General features: G+C 47.1%; 1 protein-coding gene across 1 annotated transcript in view; it reads left to right on the top strand.

Moving 5' to 3' along the window:
* CLPB (ClpB homolog, mitochondrial AAA ATPase chaperonin) overlaps positions 1 to 19,951 on the top strand; it is a 74,205-nt gene that overhangs the window by 7,940 nt on the left and 46,314 nt on the right. The window contains exons 3-4 of the mRNA XM_030959143.1: positions 7,433 to 7,519; positions 19,469 to 19,572. Of these exons, the coding sequence (XP_030815003.1) occupies positions 7,433 to 7,519; positions 19,469 to 19,572 (191 nt within the window). The remainder of the gene's footprint in view (positions 1 to 7,432; positions 7,520 to 19,468; positions 19,573 to 19,951) is intronic.

Below are 19,951 nucleotides of genomic sequence, written 5' to 3'. Positions count from 1 at the left end.
TGGGTTGACCGGATTGGGGCTACTCCATGTAGGGTTTCACATTCTCTTCCAAACCTGGTGATGCCAGCTGTGAAATCACAGAAGGATTTGGGTTGGAGGGCACTTTGAAGCTCATCCAGTTCCAGCCCCCTGCCATGGGCAGGGACACGTTCCACTAATCCAAGTAGCTTCAAGCCCTGTCCAACCTGGTATTGAACACTTACAGGCACAGGGCAGCTGCAGCTACTCACATGTCTGTGTTAGCCTTTTCATGCTTGGGTTGTACCTCTTTGACTTTTCCCACTCCATGTGCTTCACCCATGGTGGTTTTGCCCACCCTCTGTGCCTCCAGACCTGCTCTCCTCTTGGAGTTGGCTTTACCTCCTGAAACTTGGATTTATAAGAGCTTCCCCTTGATTTTGAAAATTTCTTTCCAGGAGTTTCTCCTTGGCCACTGGCCTCTCTTCATGGCCTGTTTGTGCTGTCAGAGCTAGGCTTACCAGGATTCCTCCAGAATCCCCCCTGTCCTGGGAGCAGCTTTCCTGCCTTACGAGCTGCAGGGAAATGCTGTTCCTCTCTTCCTTCCCGTTCCCCTTCCCCTTCCCCTCCCCTTCCCCACGATGTGCTGCTCCATATGTTTTCAGGGAGCACCATGGTGTGTTTCTGCCCTGCAAAGGTGGTGAGGGGTGAGAGACAGCAATGAGCTCTCTCCAAGAATACAGCAGCTGCATCAAAGGGTGTCAAGCAGCTCGCTGTGTTCTCCTCTCCAAGCAGATCCTTTCCCTGGCCAGAAAATCTAGCAGGGATTGTGCTTTCATGTTCCAAGATATTGTTCAGTTGGGATGTTTTTCTTTCCCCCTTCTTCTGCAAAGCAGAGAGCAGTTCCCAAGAGGGTGAGCACATCTGAGGGTGTCCCACACTCTGCAGTTAAACAGTGACATATTGGGACAGGGCTGGGGGAAATGTCTAAGAGGCTGACAGAAACAGAAGCTATTGTTGTTGCAAAAGTTCAAGTTTCCAGCTTCCTCTTCCTCCACCTGTCAGGATGGAGTGCTGGGCATGCTCCCAGCACTGAGCACAAACTCAAACATGCCCTCTGGGCTCAGCAGTGTCACCGAGTCAGTCACCCAGAACCCCAGTGACGGGTGAATAGAAGGCACATCTGTCCGGGGGCAGTGGGGGGAGAAGGCTCATCGCTGCCGATGTGCGCTCTTTATCTCTTCTGCGGGGATCAAAGTGCTAAAGCTTTGGGAACTGCTGGCTTGGGGTAAAATAGGGCATATGCACAAAGCAGTAGGTGCTGCTCTGCCCAGATTCCTTCAGCAAATTCCAGAGCAGACAGTGATGTTCAGAGAGTCAAGGAATCGCAGAGTGGGCTGGAAACAACCTTAAAGCTCACCCAGTTCCAACCCTCTGCCATGGGCAGGGACACTTTCCACCCGACCAGGTTGCTTCAAGCCCCATCCAGCTTGTCCTTGAACATTTACGGGGATGAGGCAGGCATGGCTTCCCTGGGCAGCCTGTGCCAGGGCCTTACCACCCTCATAGGGAAAATATTCTCCCTAATATTCAGTCTAACCCTGCCATCTGTCAGCTTTCTGCCCTAAAACCATTAGAAAAAAAAAAAGTTTTACTGAAATCCCTTAAATATGAGTACTTCCCCAATCAGAAACAGCACCAGCTCTGGTTTGGGGTTCTTCCCCTGACCAGGTCTTGAATCACAGAATCCCAGAAGAGTTTATGTTGGAAGAGACATTTAAAGGTCATCCAGTCCAACTCCTGCCAGGGGAAGGGACATCTTGGTGGCATCACTGCAGTCAAAGAACAGTTTGTCATTTGAGAAACACTGGAAATGGCGCTAATAGAGCTGTATCCGTGTGAGAAACTCCTTAGGAGAGGAGTGTCCTGGATCTTACTTGGTTAAAATGTGGATAAACATCCTAAACATTGATCAGAGGATTTTATTTAATTAAAATAAAATACTCCTGCTGGTAAATACATTTGGCTGTCTGGGATCTGAGCAGTGGTCTTGGCTTTATCGATTGTCATATCATTAAATCAGGCGGACAAAAAATAAATGGTGGGCCTGAAGACCCTGAACATAAAGTTCAGTTGTCTGAAAATCTGTTAAGTTGCTGAGCATCTTGCAATGATTTAACCAAAAAAAAAAAAAAAAAAGCAATCCAGCTCCTAAATGAAATGTCAATGCATATTATGGTAGATGGTATGATGCAAGTAATTCCCTCACTGGGCTCAGTGATGTGGCATTCCAGATGCTTATGATGATCTAGATTCCTGAACGGAAAACTACTTGACTGATCCTAATACCTTTGCTCCAAGCCTGTAACCTAATCCCACAGGAGAGGCTCCAGCATCCTTCCTGTTGGATGCACGATGATTAAACAGGTTTGACTGCCAGACTAGGATCTTTTTCATTATTTTTTTTAAGAATGAAGATAATTCATTATTCAGTGTGTCCTTCGAGTGTGTCTGTAAAGAAAAAAGCCTTTCAGTACTCATAGGTATTTTTCAGTGGCTCCAGAGTGCCTTGAGAATTCTAAAATCACAGGATGATAGAATGGCTTTGGTTGGAAGAGACCTTAAAGATCATCTAGTCCCAACCCCTTTGCCATGGACAAGGACACCTTCCACTAAACCAGGTTGCTCAAAGCCCCATCCAGCCTGGCCTTGGACACTTCCAGGGATGGGGCAACCACAGCTTTTCTGGGCAACCTGTGCCAGGGCCTCACCAACTTCACAGGGAAGAACTTCTTCCCAATGTCTAATGTAAATCTCTCATCTTTTAGTTTAAAACATTATCTTTTTACTTGAAATAAGGGCTGATGTCCTGTCCTTTGTCTCAAAGGGAGATACTGAAGAGTTACACTGCAGGTCCCATTTATGAGAAAACAAATGTAACAGGAGAAGGGGGTTGACTTCACACTGACATAATGCAGGGTTAGATTGTATATTGGGAAGAAGTATCCATTCACATGGCTACCCTGTCCCTGGAAGTGTTCAAGGACAGGTTGAATGGGGCTTAGAGCAAACTGGTCTAGGGGAAGGTGTCCCTGGCTGTGACAGTGAGATTGGAACTGGATGATCTTCAAGGTCATTTCCAGTCCAAACCCTCCAATGAAATGTTAAAACTCATGACAGGCAAAATTAAGACTGATTCTTTGCAGCAGAGCAACCCAGTGGCTGGCAGAAGGTGACCAGGATGGTCTCTCTGCCCCTTTAATGTAAAATCATATAAACACCATGGTCAGGTGTAAATGGGCCTGATACTTTGCAAAATTACATCAATTAAACTCTACTGAGGATGTTAATCAGTGGTTGGTGTTGGGCTTTAAGGCTTTTATTGCCAGGCAGAAGTTCCCAGCCTGAAGGGATTTGTGTGCCTCCATCCTGGCATAGCTGATGCCTTCTTACCTGCAGTTTGGTGTTGGGGTTACTGTGCCCCTTCTGGGTTCTTTTTTCAGGCTCCCTCTCCCTTGTCATCAAGATGCTTTTATTTCCTGGATTTTCTGTGGCTATTAGGCTGTCACAGTGACACACTATAGGAAGGGGGTGATGTGAATGTTACTGCTTTCAAATTATTTTCAAATGTAAAGTAAATACAATGAAATTCAGAAATTACTTGGACATGTTGATCCACACCTCTCTGAGACAAATGGAAGGGGATTTGGCATCACAATATCTGGGAAAGGATTGTTGGAAGCAGTTAGGGTGAGTCAGAGGAGACAGTAAGATCTCTGGCATTGCATCCTGAGCTCTGGTGCTGGTGGGATTGGCTCCTTGGGGTCTGGGGGAGCTGGGTGTGGAGTTTGTTCCTGCAGTGACAGCGAGCGAGCAGTTTTCCAGCACAGGGAGCTGCTCCCTGTGCCTGCGCAGAGGACACGGCACACATGGCGGTACAGATGGAGCTGTGGTGTGGATTTCTGCTGCAGGCAGTGTCCTTCCAGCTGGAGCAGGTGATGGTGTGACCAGCAGCGGCCGTGGGTCTGAGTCAGGCTACCTTATCTCTGTTGTGAGTGCAAACACCTCTGTAAGCGGAGCTGCAAAGGGAGCTGATCTGTGCAGATAGCAATCTGCTCTCCCCTGTGTGTCTGGGCACACCCTGCCTCACCAGGATGGAAAGCTGTGTGGCTGCACAGGGTTATTTCTGCTTTCAGCATTCTGTGCTCTGAGAGTGCTCTTCAGGCAGCAGAACTGGCAGCACACTCTTGGCATTCACTTGCAGGGATGTGGTGCTGGCAGAAGGAGAAAGCATAAGGATATTTCACAAATTCTTCATAGAAAGGGCTGTCCAGCCCTGGCACAGGCTGCCAGGGGCAGCAGTGCAATCTCCATCCCTGGAGGAATTTAATAGATGTGTGGATGCAGCACTTGGGGACATGGGTTAGTGGTGAGCTTGGCAGTGCTGGGGGAATGGTTGGACTCAATGGTCTCAGAGGGGCTTTTCCAGCCCAAATGATTCCATAATTCTGTGCCATACCCTGCAGAGGGCCAAGGCCGCTCTTGTGCAACTCCCCAGATGAGTTTACTGGGCCCCTGGATAATGCAGGGGCTGCAGCTTGACCAGTGTTGGCCATATCCAGGGCTGTGTAGATCCAAACCCCCATAAGGCTGTAGGTGAATCATCCCTGCTCTCCATCATGCTGCTGGATGGTTGTTCAGGTATTAAACCACAGAGAAAAACGAAATAAAAATTGGATCTGGAGTGGATTCTGTGTGAAAATTTGTTCTACAAGTATCAGACTTCTTTGGACCAGGGTCCTGTTGTTGACTGCCAGATAGTTCATTACTATTGAACTTTAAATTGTTACCCTGGTAAAGAGAGCATAAAGCTTCTATGGTTGGTGCTATGGTAATTTACAGTGGTCACAGCCTTCTGAATCACAGCTGGGAGCTACAAATGGAGGCTGCCAGTTATGATTCTAGTATTTCAGCTATTAGGTTTCTGTCCAAATGTGTAATGAACAGTTCAGAGCTTCCAGAACCACAGCACTAGCACTGGCCACTCCTTCTGTCAAAAAAAGGGTGGTCAAATTGTCCCCCCAGACCCATTCCCTGTGTATCATACCACTGCTCCAGTCAGAAGAGTTCACCAATGTGCTTCTGTGTAGAGCTTGCCTGAAGCCATCTGCCTGTTGGCTCTCAAGGCCCAGTCTCTGTCAAATAAGGCAGGTAGTTCAACTGGAGAGGAAACAGGCTTTTTATTCATATGATGTTTATCTGGCTGGTTTGTCCAGTCAGTGGACTGAACTGCGTTCAGCTGTGTTCGAGATACCAGCCAAAGTTCAGGCATTGCTAGTTGGAAATAACTTTAGAATTATCATACCATATATTGTAGCACTGAGGGGTTTGGTTGGGAGGGAGCTTCAAGACTATCTAGTTCCAACCCTTCTGCCATGGGCCTTCCACTAGACCAGGGTGCCAGAAGCCCTGTCCAGCCTGGTATTGGACACTCCCAGGGATAAGACAGCCACAGCTTCTTTGGGCAACCTGTCTCAGGGCCTCACCACCCTCACATCCAAGAATTTCTTCCTGATATCCCATCTAACCCTGCCCTGTGTCAATGGGAAGCCATTTCCTCTTGTCCTGTCACTCCAGGCCCTTGTCCGAAGTCCTCTCCAGGTCTTTTGGAGCCCCTTTAGGCACTGGCAGAGGCTCTAAGTTCTCCCTGGAGCCTTCTCTTATTCAGTTTGAACATACCAGGTGTCTCTCTGTATATGAGTGTATTTGTTCCTCGGGATAAGTTTCTAGTGAAACTGCTGTGAAGGTTGCAGTGAGGTGGAGGGAGGTTGGCAAGACACCCTGGGTATATCTGTGAGTGTTCCCTGGACCAGCATTCCTACTTTCCTTTATTTTTTTCCAACTGTAGGAAGAGGAATATGGTTCATTTACCTCCTTTTCACTCATTCCATCCCAGCACTCTTAACCAGTGAGAGCATTGCCACCAGAGCAGCTCAAGGGTGAGGAATTTGGAAAGGCTGTCTGAGTTCAGATGTGTACCTTTCTAGGTCCTTAAAGAAGTGATCTGACTTGTTCAGTGCGTGCAAGCACTCACACCCACACCTGACCTTGACTTCCTTGCCTGGGATTCTGGGCAGAATTTTAAAACTTGCAAGTGTGGTGCTTGCACAGGTGGAACATGGCTGCTGTGTTCACTTGTGTCTCTCCCAGCAGGGAGTTCAATGACAGCTCTTCCCTGTTATACCCGTGTGGAGGATGCACAGTGCAGGGACAGCCTCATCCAGAAAGGAGGTTGGAAAAGCCTTAATATGTGAAAAGGGAGAGGAATAAACGAAGGGGCAGAGAACTGCTGACTCTTGTGTGGTCCACCCTCCTTTCTAAAGCCTGACCCATGCCTTCCCTGTCTTGGTACTGGCAGCACCTTGCTCCTGCAAGAAAAATGGGTTCATAATCATGGATCTGGTTGTGTAGAGGGACCTTTTACACCGGCAGAAAGTGGCAGGACAAGGGGAAATGGCTTCAAACTGACAGAGGGGAGATCTAGATTAGATATGGCAGTGTTCTTCCTTGAGAGGGTGGTGAGGCCCTGGCACAGGTTGCCCAGAGGAGCTGTGGCAGCCCCTCCCTGGAAGTGTCCAAGGCCAGGTTGGACAGATCTTTGAGCAAACTGGTCTAGTGGAAGGTGTCCATGCTTAAGGCAGAAGTGATGGAACAAGATGGCCTTCAAGGTCCCTTCTAGCACAAACCCTTCTGTGAATCATTCTATGATTCTATGACTTGAACATGCAGGGTTTAGAGTTTGTCTCATTTAATTTGAGCACTGTAAAATTTGTGTCTCAATTCTGAACTTCCTTTCTTCCTTGTGGTATGCAGAGAGAACTATCATTTCATACTGTCTGGGTTCAGCACATGTTTTAGGTTGAGCTAAAGTACCTGCTGCAAAAACCTGTCCCTTGCCATTATCTTGCAAAAGCTGAGAAAATTTTGGAGACATAAGGAGAGTTTCGTTTCTAATATATTTGGAGGTTGTCTTATTTGTTCTTATGTTGTATGAGAAAACTGTGAAGTATCTGCAGGTGGCATGGACTTTGGAGTTCCACTGAGCTGCTTCTGAAGCCTAATGGGTGCTTTGCAGCCAAAGGATTCAAATGTCATTGGAATTTGGGTTTATCAGTTTTGCTACTGATTGGTTCTTCAGAAATTAGACTGAACAGAATAAATAAATTTACAAACAATACAGAAAGCAAGATGTTGGCATTGCACCCTTTGAAAGGAGTGGGATTGCCATCACCTGAATGTTTGTTTAAGTTTGGTCACCTTTGAGAACTATTGAATCAACTTCATGTTGGGTCTTCTGGACCGTGCTGGAGCAGGTGCCTGCACAGTAAAACATTCTGCTTTCCCTCATTAGCTCCAGAATGCCTGAGGTGCTCTCTTCATATCTGTTTTCTGACCATATCTCTCCCCTTTCCAGGTTGTTGGAAGAAGGCACAGATGTGAATGCAAGGCACAAGCTTGGCTGGACGGCTCTCATGGTGGCAGCCATCAGCAGGCACTCCAGGTATGTGCATCTCACATCATGATTACTCTCTTCAACCTTTTCCTAAAGTCACACTGAGCTCTGTAGAGGATCCTCATAAAGTTTGGGATGTGTTGTGAAGCTTAACCAAAGGGAGCTTGTCACTCTCCTTATGCCCAGTATGGGGTGTGACAGATCAGGGCAGGCTGCTCCTCTGTCCCACAGATGTGACAGCTGAACTGATGGTGCCATTCCACACCAGCTCTCAGGTTTTGGCCATGGATGAGCCCATACCTGTGGGATGTTGTTGTGGTGGGTATCCCACCAGCCAAAATCACTCCTGTCCCATATCTTCTCACTGGTGATGGTGTCACCGGGGCTGAATGCTGTGCCCTTGCTCCACAGTTCCCATGATGATCACTCTGGCTTCTTGTAACCTTTTAAAGACACTCCTAAATATATTCAGTCTACAACTAAATTCAATTAGGTTTTTTTATTTAAGGAAAAAAAGAGAAAAAGAAATCCAATTTTGGAAAATGTGGGACAGACGGGAGAATGAGCTTTGATGTTACAACCTCTCAGGGATGCTTTACTTAGTCACAAGTTCATAAGCAAAAAAGCTTAATTACTTGGGAAAACACAGGATTAAAGCAGTACACAAAGGCTGCATATCCGCTCTCGGGTGACACTATCCCAATCCATGCGCTGAGTTCGTGTGTGGTGCAAACTTTGATGTGTGCTATGACAAGCTGAAAGTCGTGACCTCCTCAGGGAGCTCCTTAAAACAGGCCCAGAGGTGGGGGCTTGCGAATGTTTGTTTAACTTTGATGTCCGAGCAGCAACAGGCTCTGTTATTTGCCTGTCCATGAAGGGATGGGCTTGGGAGCCTCCCACCTTTCCCAGTGGACAATGGTCAGCAGCAGAGTGTGACGACTGTTGACCATTCCAAGTGACTGGTGAAGCAGAACAGGACTTCCCGAGTTGCAAAGGCTAAGGGGAGACAGGGAGAAAGGCTGTTCATGGGACAATAATTACCTAAAATCAGGCCTAAAATCAAGTGGAAATGCTAATGAAAACATCTTGACAAAAAATGTGTGGACTTCGGGCTGGTCCCTTCTGAGAGGGCAGAGTCATCACCACGTCTGTCTTTGTTGTGTACCTGGCCAAAAGAAAAAGGGCTTGGATGTGTTGGGCAAATTCTGTTTATTTTTCCCACATTTTAGATGAATACCAACTTAAAGTGAAAATTAAGAAGATCTTGAATACCTGAAGCTCAGTATAACTTTTCTTCAGATAGCAGAAGAGTAATTAAATACTACTGGACTTGCTGATCTTAAAGGTCTTTTCCCACCTTTGTGATTCTGATTCTATCCTTGCTGGAGACAAACATAAATGCAAGCTTATTCCTTATGTAACAGCTCTGGCATTGTGCCAGACAAGGTTTTGGCCCTCAGTCCTGTTTCTAGACTTGAAATGTCCACAGTGCAGAGTGGGAAATGCATTGAGCTGGAGTGTGACCCACAGAGAGTTTGAAATTCCTTGCAAATAGTTTGCTAATGGACCTAGTCCACAGGGTGAACTGTGTAACTGAAACTAGATGTTGTGGCCAGGGTGTAATGGGGAAGGGAAGAGTCAGAGGCACAATGATGCAGGATGGTTTTGTTTATAGATTGTGGTCCCTCTGTAAAAGGTTGTGCTCTAAATCTGCTATCTCCAGCCACAGCAACTGATCTCAGAATCAGAATCATGGGTTGGAAGGGACCTTGAAGATCTTCCACCCTTCTGCTGTGAGCAGCAGCATCTTCCACTAGACCAGGTTGCTCCAAGCCCAGCCCAACCTGGTCTTGAATGCTTTCAGGGATGGGGCTGCCACAGCTTCTCTGGGCAACCTGTGCCTGAGCCTCACCACTCCATCAAGGTAGAATTGCTTCCCTCTGTTCAATCTAACCCTGTCCTCTGGCAGTGTGAAACCATCCTCCTGTGTCCCAATTGCCTGTGTAATCCACCTGATGTGATGGATTTGAAGTTTTTATGGCTTTTGGTCCTTTGCCCCTCAGGCCAGCACCTCTGCAGAGGTGAGCTGGGCTGTCCCTGGCTCAGAGATGGCTTGAGGTGCAGCCAGCTGAACAGGACCTACAGGTACTGCTTGCCTGCAAAAATATCAAGGTCATTCCAATGTTTAACTTATTGGCTCTCTCACCACTTCCTATTTTGTGGCTAATGATACCTCCACAGGTTCCTCAGCATGGTTTTGAAGGGCTGGGATGCTGGGAACTGAGATGAGTGTTCATCCTCAACACCTTTCCGAAGGTGTTTTTCAGAGAGGAATGATGTTTTCAGTCTCCACTGTGTGCTGGAGATTTCTATGACCTGTGCTTTAGCTTTGTCATGTTTCCCAATTTCCATAGCCCTCACTCTTCCAATTAGACAGCCCCAGTCCATCTGTTTAATTTAATTCCAGAGGCACTGCTTTAATGATTTCTGTCAGTTGCCATCAGCTACAAGATGAAATCCAGTGTGCTGGAAGGCAAGTTTGGGGTCCATCTTTTCTTTTTACAGCAAAACAATAATCATCTTCTTCCTCTTGGAAATGTCTTGTGTCCAAAATGTGGGGAGGCATTAAGAAGCATTCTGCAATATTGCCATGGATAGGTCTCCAGGAGGAGACCGGTGTCTGCCTGGGTGGGGAGATACAGTAGTGAATCTAGTGGAGACAGATATTTAGGCTTTCTTTTTTGCATGAGACAGAGTCAGTGTCCAAATTATTTGGCTCCATGATGATATATGTTGTAACTGGGTCGTGGGCTAAAGACACATCAGCTGTGACCATGTTTACAGCAGCAAAGGAAGGTTTTATGCTGTAGTTCCCATTGCTGTGGGAATTACCATAGCATTGTCATATTTTTAGAGTTTAGCTGTATGTCTGTATTCTGTAGAATAGTGACCTTTTCTATATCTGGTTATCAGCTACTCCTTCGCTTTTTATCATTTCCACAGAAATAAAGTGACAGTGAAATGTCAAGTCATCTTCTCAGCCTCCTCTGCCTCCTCTGAGGCAGAGAACTACTTGTGTGGTAGGGGAGACTAAGGCACAGAGCAGCATGGAGAGTCTGAATCCCAGTGGGATAAGTTTGAGTGGTTCTGAAAAACACTGGAACCTGCTTCTGCTCCCATTCAACTACATTGGCACAACCCCTGGGCAGCAATTCTGAAGGCTGGAGCGTGAGCACGAGTCTGATGAGGAGTGGCTGAGGGAGCTGAGGGCCTCAGCCTGGAGAAAAGGTGGCTCAGGAGAGACCTTCTCACTCTGTCAAACTCCCTGAGAGGTGGGTGGAGCCAGATGGGGGTCACTCTCTTCTTCCAGGTAACAAGGGACAGGGAAAAAAGGAAACAGCCTCAAATTGTGCCACGGGAGCTTGAGGTTGGTGTTAGGGAAAATTCCAAGCCTGAAAATATTGTCAAGCCCTGGAAGAGACTGCCCAGTGCAGTGGTGGAGTCACCGTCCCTGGAGGGATTTAAAAATCCTATGGAAGTGGCACCTGGGGACAATGTTTAGTGGTGACCTTGGTAGTGCTGGAGGAACAGTTGAACTCAATGATCTCAAAGGGGTTTTCTAACCTAAATGGTTCTGTGATTCTGTGATTTTAGGGCTTCCAAAGTTTTCTGCATGGCTCAGGTGGTGGGGAGGAGCACCTGGGTGCACTCACAGGGATTCCTTTCTCAGAATGCAGTTCAAGTGCAGTTCAAGCCTATGCAAGGCTCCATAAAGGCTTTTACAGTAGCAGCAGCAGCAATGCCCGTGTTTTAATTGGACAGAAGTGCTCCAGCCCTCAGAGCATCATTTTGTTCCCCTCTGGACTCACTCCAGCAGCTTCACATCCTTCTGATTTTGGGTGGCCCAGAGAGGGAGGCAGCCCTGCATGTGGGGTCTCACCTGAGAGGAGCAGAGGGTCAGAATTGCCCCTCCTCTGCTGTCCATGCTGTGGGATCAGCCTAGGGTGTGGGTTTCTGACAGTGCACTGTCAGGACATGTTGAGCTTTGTCTTCTTGTTTCACTGGGGGCTTTAGCCTCCAAATTCCCCTTGACTCTTCCCCACATCTACTCATCTTCATTTTCTTTTTGCAGCTTTTACTTCCTGTGCACCCTTTCTTCTTCTGCCTTCCTCTTCAGGTCTGGATCTCTTTGCATTTCTTCACCTTTGCTTCTCACCACCTTTCTTCTGGGAATGACCAATGTCAAGTGACTCCTCCTTGAGTTTGGCTCTCCTTTTCCTTCTCTGCCTTTCTGTGAAGATCAAAGGAGCTGTGGGTCAAAGGTTCTCCCATGGAACCAGAACCAGCAGGGCTTGGGCCAGCGTGGCCTTGTCCCATCCCTCACCCTCCTCCAATCCTCCTCGGGGAGAGGCGTCAGGAAGTAGTTTGTTCCATGCCTCCATGTACATTGCTGGGAGCTGTGCCTCATCCACATGTGCATTGAAGATGCTCTGTGGTTGTTTTATATTGGTAATGACAATTCCTCATGGACTGTGATATTCTAGTGGGTTTGTTCTGAGATTGGTGAAGGGTGACTGATCTGGAGCTGTTCCCTGTCTACAGGCAGTGACATGATGAACTGGTGCAGTCTTGTTGTCTATATTAGGTACATACATCTGTTCCATGGGGATTTTTTCACTCCTTTCACTTTAGACAAATCATTCAGAGCTGTCTGCAGTGGAGCTGGAGAAATATCTGAGTACCTTTGGAAGAAGATAGGGCCCAATGTGTCACCTGTCAGAGAGCTGAGGAGTTGGGTGTGGGTTTCAGCTATGGTGACAGAACATTTGGAGGGCCTGATCCTACAAACTGGGGCATTGACTTTCAACCACTCCCTTTCTGGGTGTTTTTGATGAACAGTGACCACTTGGCTGGTCCTGCAGCTGTTACTCACACCTCTGCCTTGGCAGCACCCCATCTCAGACCCCAGGACATGAGCATCCCTGTTTTCAGGAATGAACACCCTGTGATGTCTTGCAACTCAGGCACAATGTGATACTGTCAGTTTAGCAGATTCCTGCACCTCTCCAAACCACAGAAATGGCTTCTCTTCACATTTTCTTACTGTTCCAGGCAGGGAGCAGGGCTTCTAACACTCTTCATGGTGAACTCCCTTCACCCTGCCTCTGAAAGATGATTCACCCATGTCACACTCTTAAAGAAAACTGAAGAATATAACAATTACCACCTTTCAAGATTTTTTTCCCCTTTTTTTCAGATTCCATAGTTCCTTTTTATTCCTTTTTGAGGAGTCAGTAATTTTCATCTGGGTTAATAATAACACATCACAGCACAAGGGGTTCCTGCGGCTGCCTGGCTTTCTGTGCCATGGGTAGATGTAAACATGCTCCTGGGAAGGCACACATCCACTTTTAGCTTTATCTGAGAAACAGTTCCTCCCAGCCCTCCTGCTGTGCTGAGTTTTACACAGTTAAGATATAACCAGGCAAGGATCTTCTTTGTGTCCAGGCAGGACATGTGGCTCCTACCAGAGCTCAGGGCAGCCGCCTATCAAAGCCCAGCCAGGCGTTTGCATTGTGCTGATAACACACGGTCATGGGGATCACCAGGCTTCTTGGTTCACCAACCCCAGCTGCCGGCGGTGGTCCAGGCATAACATCTCTCTTGACGCAGCCCCAGTCACCTCCCACCATCTCAGCATTGATTTCCCCACCCCCTGTATTGTATTTATGTATTTATTTATTGAACAATATGTTAGTGCAGCCATTACAAGCAGAAAGCACTTTCCCCAATCGATCGAACTGCCCAGCCAGCTCTAGCTCAGCATTGCCCTCTGAGTCATCACCAGGGTCAATTTAGATTTATATTCATGCTGATGAATAGGCTCTGCCTCTAATGCAATCAAAACTTGATCAGCAAATTAAAACTCAGCTTGTTGAGGCCATTGAACCCAGGTGAGTTATGGAGGGAGCTGGAACAGCCCAGCCGGACAGTGGCATCCCACTCCTTCTAGGATCTGGTGTAGGGTGTTGTTCTGCCCCAGTGTCTCACAGCAAGAGGAAAAACACAAAAAGTGTCTGGGCCAGGGAATTCCTCATTTGAAACTCACTCATCATGGGATAGTTTGGGTTTGGAAGGGCCTTAAAGCTCATCTCATTCCAATCCCTCTGCCATGGGCAGGAGCACCTTCCACTAGACCTGGATGCTCCAGGAACCATCCAGCCAGACCTTGAACACTCCCAGGGATGGGGCAGCCACAGCTTCTGTAGGCAACCTGTGCCAGGGCCTTGCTACCCTCACAGAGATGAATTTCTTCCCAATATCCCATCTAACCCTGCCCTCTGACACTTTGAAGTCATTCCCCCTTGTCCTGTCACTCCAGGCCCTTGTCCAAAGTCTCTCTCTGGCTCCCTTGGAGCCTCTCTAATCACCTGATTTTGCAAGTCCCTTCCTTTTTCCCAGGAACATTCACATGCTTTACATCACTGAGTACAGTTCCTTTGCATTTTCATGGTGCTGTTATCTTTCCCACAGGGTTATTTGCTTGAATGTCCCATTACCTGCAAATTGGATAGGTGCAATTAATAGCTGTGATTCCAGGAGTCTAGCTGATGGACAAGTGCTTGTAGGGGTCAGCACCTCCCAAAAGCAGGAGATGCAATTGAAAGATGATTGGAAAGGAAGGCTGGATGTGTAATGTGTTGTTATTAGACTAGTGCCAGTATTTTGGCACAGCAGATTTTGCCAGGAAGTGATGATATCAGTGCTTATTATTAAACTTGAGTCTCCCAGCCATCGTAAGAGCTATGGAAATGTTTGTTACCACAGGGAATATGGTGCAGAGGGTAATTGACAGGGAGAGCAGAGCAGTTCTGCCACCATCACTTGCTGCACCACTCTCAGACCACCTTGCATCTAGCAGTTGTGGTCCTCTGACCTCAACTTTTCACAGAAGGTCACTTCCCAGAGAAGAATGCTGAACATGTAGGCAGTGGATGAAAAGGACAGGGCTTCCTGAGTATCTGAGAGCACATGGAGGTAGTATCTGATGGAGTGCCTGGGAAGAAGAAAGCTCATTTCAGTGTAGTCACTGAGGGCACAAAAAGGCAGATGGATAGAGTTATGCACAAAATGACAAATCCTGTTTTACCATATGATTTGTTCAGTACCTGTAGCTCATGGGCCACAATGTTGTGGATTAAAGTCCTTCACTGGGACAAGGGATCATTTTCCTTAAAATGAGGCACATTCAGGGACCTGAAGGTATATCACAGCCTGTGACATAAAACTGAAGTAGGGAGGTCTCTTTGGTGGTAATAGCCATGAGAATGGGGTCCAAGAAGGGTGGTTTGACCATATCAGAACCTGTGCTTCCAAAGACTTGAGTGATCCGTGAGGCTTAGCTGCCTGGTGGGGATGCTGGAAACCCTGATTGCAAGAATCACAGTAAGCGAGCTGCTAGGGCAAGATCATCAAAGGCTTCATTGAAGCATGTCATTTCTTGCCTGAAGGAGTTGTCCAGCCCTGTCACTGCCAAGGCAGTGGCTGCCCAGGACAGTGGTGAAGTCCCCATCCCTGGAGGGATTTAAAAGCCATGATTCCATGATTCTGTGATGTTTTCTGTTCAGTAGGTAGATGTCCATCTCTAGCAGCACGGAGGTTGTCAATACAGGTCCCATAGAACAGCAGGACATAACCTGCCCCACCATCTTCCATCCTGCACCTCCTGCTTTCATGGGGACCTCCTCTTTGAGGTCTTTGATGCAGTTCTCTTGATGACTGGCTTGACCACAGTAGCCCCAAGTACTGGAGATGCAGGATGTTTCCAGAGGAATCCAGCACTGCATCTTCCAGACGAACTTTGCACAGATCAGTGACCTGTGCTAGAGCTTTCCCAATAGAAAAACTGGATGTGGTGCATCTCCCTCTGTTCCACTGTCTTTGACAGATGGCACAGTGCCAGACAGATGCTATGGGTGGGTCTGTCCTACCTAATGACCAGAGGTGGGAGAGCCTGGGTGGGTGGCCTGTGGCCACATCTATTCTGGGTGTCCCAGGCCGTGCACTTGGCCTCATGGGGCTTTTTTTGCAGCCAGACCTTCCTTGCTTTACATTTTGCGGCAGCCATAGAGGGCAGTGGTAAAGGTCCAAGTTCTGAAGCAGAGGTGGGAGTGGAGCTAGGCATGCTGAGCAGCCCTTCCTAGAGGTGCCGAAGGAATTTCAGGATACATTTTGTGCCCTGTGCCTTTTCCATGCTCCTAAGGTAGTCCAGAAGGATCTATAGGCTTGTTGGTAGCACTCCTACATGGGATGTCCTCACTGATAGGGCCTTAAGGAGCAGTGTAGCAAGATAGTGTAGACATGTCTCTTTTGAACATGGAGCAGATACTTGGATCAGTGTCATTTCCCTGGCATCACATTGTCTGTTCTCAGATCATAGTGTGGCCTGGGGGTGGGGCAGGGGGTGCACTACCGTGGAGGCCTGAGGATGACACAGTGTGGTTGTCTCACTGGAACTGTACTGAAGATTGTGGGTTATCCCACACACTGACCCTTCAAACAAAAATCAAAACTACTTTGTGAACTGAGAGAAAACTCAGGCTCATTGAAGAATTTTGTGTGGTAGAGAGTGAGCACATCTGTGATGAAAGGCTGCTCTGGGCTTTATGGCTTCCACTGCTGATGTCTGAAAGTAGGTGAGGTGATCCACCATCAAGAAAGATGTCAACCTGTTGGAGCAAGTACACAGGAAGCCATGGAGATGCTCCAGGGACTGGAGAGAGGCTGAGAGAGGTGGGGCTCTTCAGAAGAGAAGGCTCCAGGGAGACCTTAAGCCCCTGCCAGTGTCTAAAGAGACTCCAAGAGACCTCTAGAGGGACTTTGGACAAGTGTCTGGAGTGACAGGACAAGGGGGAGTGGCTTCCCATTGATGGAGGGCAGGGTTCATGGAATATTGGGAAGAAATTCATCCTTGCGAGTATGGTAAGGCCCTGGCACAGGTTGCCCAGAGAAGCTGTGACTGCCCCATGCCTGGAAGTGTGGCTTAATTGGATGGAGCTTGGAGCAACCTGGTCTAGTGAACGGTGTCCCTGCCCATGGCAGGGGGCTGAAATTAGATGAGCTTTAAGGTCCCTATCTAACCCAAAGCATTGCAGGTTTTCATGATGCCCATCCTTAGTGCCTGTTCTGAGCCATCAGGTATGATCATGGCTGTACAACTCAATCCTCTCAAGAACCTGTGCATTGCAGCTTCTGATGACTGAAAAGGGGAAGGGTCATAATTGGAAATTGCTGTTTGCAGAATGAGAGCCAGAACCTCTCAACCTAAATATTATAGAACAAACTATATTATCTAAATATGGATATACATGAAATATGGATATTAATGGAGTAGAAATGTAAATGAGCTCTGTATGCTCACAAGGATTGCCTGAAAGGAGAGTGGAGCCAGGTGGGGTCAGTCTCTTCTCCCAGGTAACAAGTGACAGGACAAGGGAAACAGCCTCAAGTTGCACCAAGGGAAGTTTAGGTTGGATATTGGGAACATTTCTTCCCCAAAGGGGTTGTCCAGCTCTGGTACAGTCTGCCCTGGGGAGTGGTGGAATTCCCATTCTTGAAGGGTTCAAAAACATTTGCATGTTTGACATAGGGATGTAGTTTAGGGGGGAGTGATACCTAAGATTTTTAGCTTTTTATATATTTTATATATTTGTAGCTTTGTAGATTGCTAAAGCATAGCTGTAGCTTCTAGTATTTTCCCTATCTTTCCTCTTTACATTTAGGAATGATAAGCTAACCTTATAAACACATTCCTAAGTACTGTTTAGTCTTATTCCAAGAAGAGAACCAGCTGCAAGGACATTCTCTTTTCCAATCAGAATCTGGACCAGACATAACAGAAGTGGGGCAAAAGAAACCTCTGGACTGCTTCCAGTGCAGCAAGACCCCAGCAATTATTGCTTAACCAACTAACATTTTAATTGGACAGTATATGATAAGCACACTAATCAACTAACCTTAAAAAATTGTAGAATTAATATATATACCATGTGCAGTTTTCACCACATTGTGTACCTGAAAGCTTTCAGGTAAAGATTTGCTTTTGTATTCACTTTATATGTAAAGATATGCTTTTATATTCACTTTAACATTGTTGGAAAGATCTATTACATTTTCCAGGTATCAGTGAGTGACAGTGCTGGGGGAACAGTTGGACTCAATGGTCTTAGAGGGCTTTTCCAACCTACACAATTCCATGATTCTATCTCCTGCCCCCAGTCTTGGTGCTGTGCTCACTAGAGGTGACTTTATACATGGTGAGGAGCACACCAGTACTAGTAAAGAGCTGGCCTCTGCTATACTATGCTCAAATAATAAGATAACCACCCATGATTCTGCTAATGCATTTATAGGGTAAATGGAAGAGGAGCTTAAGTTAAATTCCAGATGTGACTTGACAAGCCACAGCCTGCAGGTACATGTCAGGCTGTGGCACACATCGCTGTCAGCCTGTGAGCCATGTCACTGGTGATGAATGCTAACAAATGAGTTACTGTCTAGTTGTCATGGGAAGCCTGCATCCTGAAAAAAAAATTAAGAATTAACTGGCTTTAAGCTGCTTTCAGAAGGAGTGAGAAATTTAATTCTGACCTGATGATTGTTTGGATTCAGAAGCAGAGAGTGAGGACTTCCACACCAAAATGGCCTGGGCAGTACGTCCCATGTCCCACTGCAGGATGTTCATAATGTGCAACATTTGCTGGCAGCTCAAAATCCAGCATGTCCTGGACTGATCCCCAGCTCCATGGGCAGCAGGGCAAGGGAGAAGCTTCTGACCCTCTGCTGCACTCTGATGAGACCCCACCTGCAGAGCTGCATCTGGCTCTGGGGTCCAACCTCAGAAGTATGGGAAGCTGCTGGAGTGACAAGGTGAAGTGGAGTGAAGCTGCTTGGATATGCCAGGGAGGTGCTCCAGGGTCTGGAGCACCTCTGCTCTGGAGACAGGCTGGGAGAGCTGGGGTTGTTCAACCTGGAGAAGGGAAGGTTTCAGGGACACCTTAGGGCTCCTTCCAGTGCCTAAAAGGGCTGTAAAGTTCAAGTCATAGAGTCACAGGATTGTTTGGGCAGAATGGGTCTTAAAGCCATGTCATTCCACCCCCTGCTGTGGGCAGGGACACCTGCCACTAGATCAGTTTGTTCCTAGCCTCAGTCTGGCCTGGAACGCTCTCAGGGATGGGACAGCCACGGCTTCTCTGGGCAACCTGTGCCAGGCCTCACCACCCTCACAGACAAGAATTTCTTCCTGCTATCCAATCTATCCTCTGTCAGTGGGAAGCCATTCCCATTGTCCTGTCACTCCAGGCCCTTGTCCAAAGTCTCTCTCCAGGACTTTTGGAGCTGCTTTAGGCCCTAAGAGGCTCTAAGGTCTCCCTGGAGTCTTCTCTTCTCCAGGCTGAACACTCCCAATTCTCTCAGCCTGTCTTCTAAAGCAGAGGCTCTGATTATCTTCAGAGCCTCCTCTGAACTGCTTGCTGTGGGAGTTGTTTGCACTTCTGTGGCAGGATGGCACCTTTAGTATCAGAGGTGCAGGTGCTGTACAATTGCCTCCCAAAAGCAATGTAGTTTTGCTTCCCTTAGTCTGCAGATTGTTACAGTAATCTTCCTTTTTGCAGGGACAGGGGTGGCCTTGGAGCCATGGTCTGTGTCTAGGAATATGCCTTGTGCTAGAAGCATGTTCTGTGCATGTCACCTCAGAAGGATTGCATATCTCTACAGTGTCACCCCTTCCTCCAGTCCCTCCCCCATATAATTAATTTTAACCTATTCTGGTGGAGCTCCATTTAATGAAATGTTCAGTTATGGTTGTGGGTTAACTTCCCTGGAATGTTACCATCCCAAGAATATTTGAAGAGGGCTTTCTGAGCACTTCTCAGTCTCTGAAGGGCTTCAATTCCTCATCTACTACTTCTGCCTTACTTTCCTTCTGTTTTGTGACAGTGTGGTAAAGGCTCTGCTCACAGCTAATGCAGATCCAAACCTTGGGGATGATTTCAGCAATGTGTATGAGATTGCCAAAGAAAAAGGCCTCCATTCCTTGGAAGGTAAGATGGCTTGTGTGTAGCTACTGACATTTGCTTTTCAGGTCCCAAAATTTTGTTTCCTGATCTGACCTCATGGGGTTTTTTTAGAGCTTGTTTCATCTTCTTCCATTTAAATGCAAAGTATTGATGGTACTTGGGTGAATGTGTGTCTGAAGAGGAAAGAAACATTACATAGATATTATATAGAGGCGATCCTTCAATTTACCAGAGATAAACTGGTTTTATATAGCCAGAGCAAAATAAAAAGTCATGGATAGGAATGTCATTCCATTGACTCATATGCAGCCATATCTTGGGGAAGGGTTCAGGGCAGTGTATTCCACCAGCAGCCTTAATCCAGATTTTATCAGGAGCTGTGAAATGCAGACAGACTTGGCCA

Source organism: Camarhynchus parvulus, chromosome 1 (genome assembly GCF_901933205.1).
Source record: "Camarhynchus parvulus chromosome 1, STF_HiC, whole genome shotgun sequence".
Classification (NCBI taxonomy): domain Eukaryota; kingdom Metazoa; phylum Chordata; class Aves; order Passeriformes; family Thraupidae; genus Camarhynchus; species Camarhynchus parvulus.
This window is presented reverse-complemented; position numbering and strand designations above follow the sequence as displayed.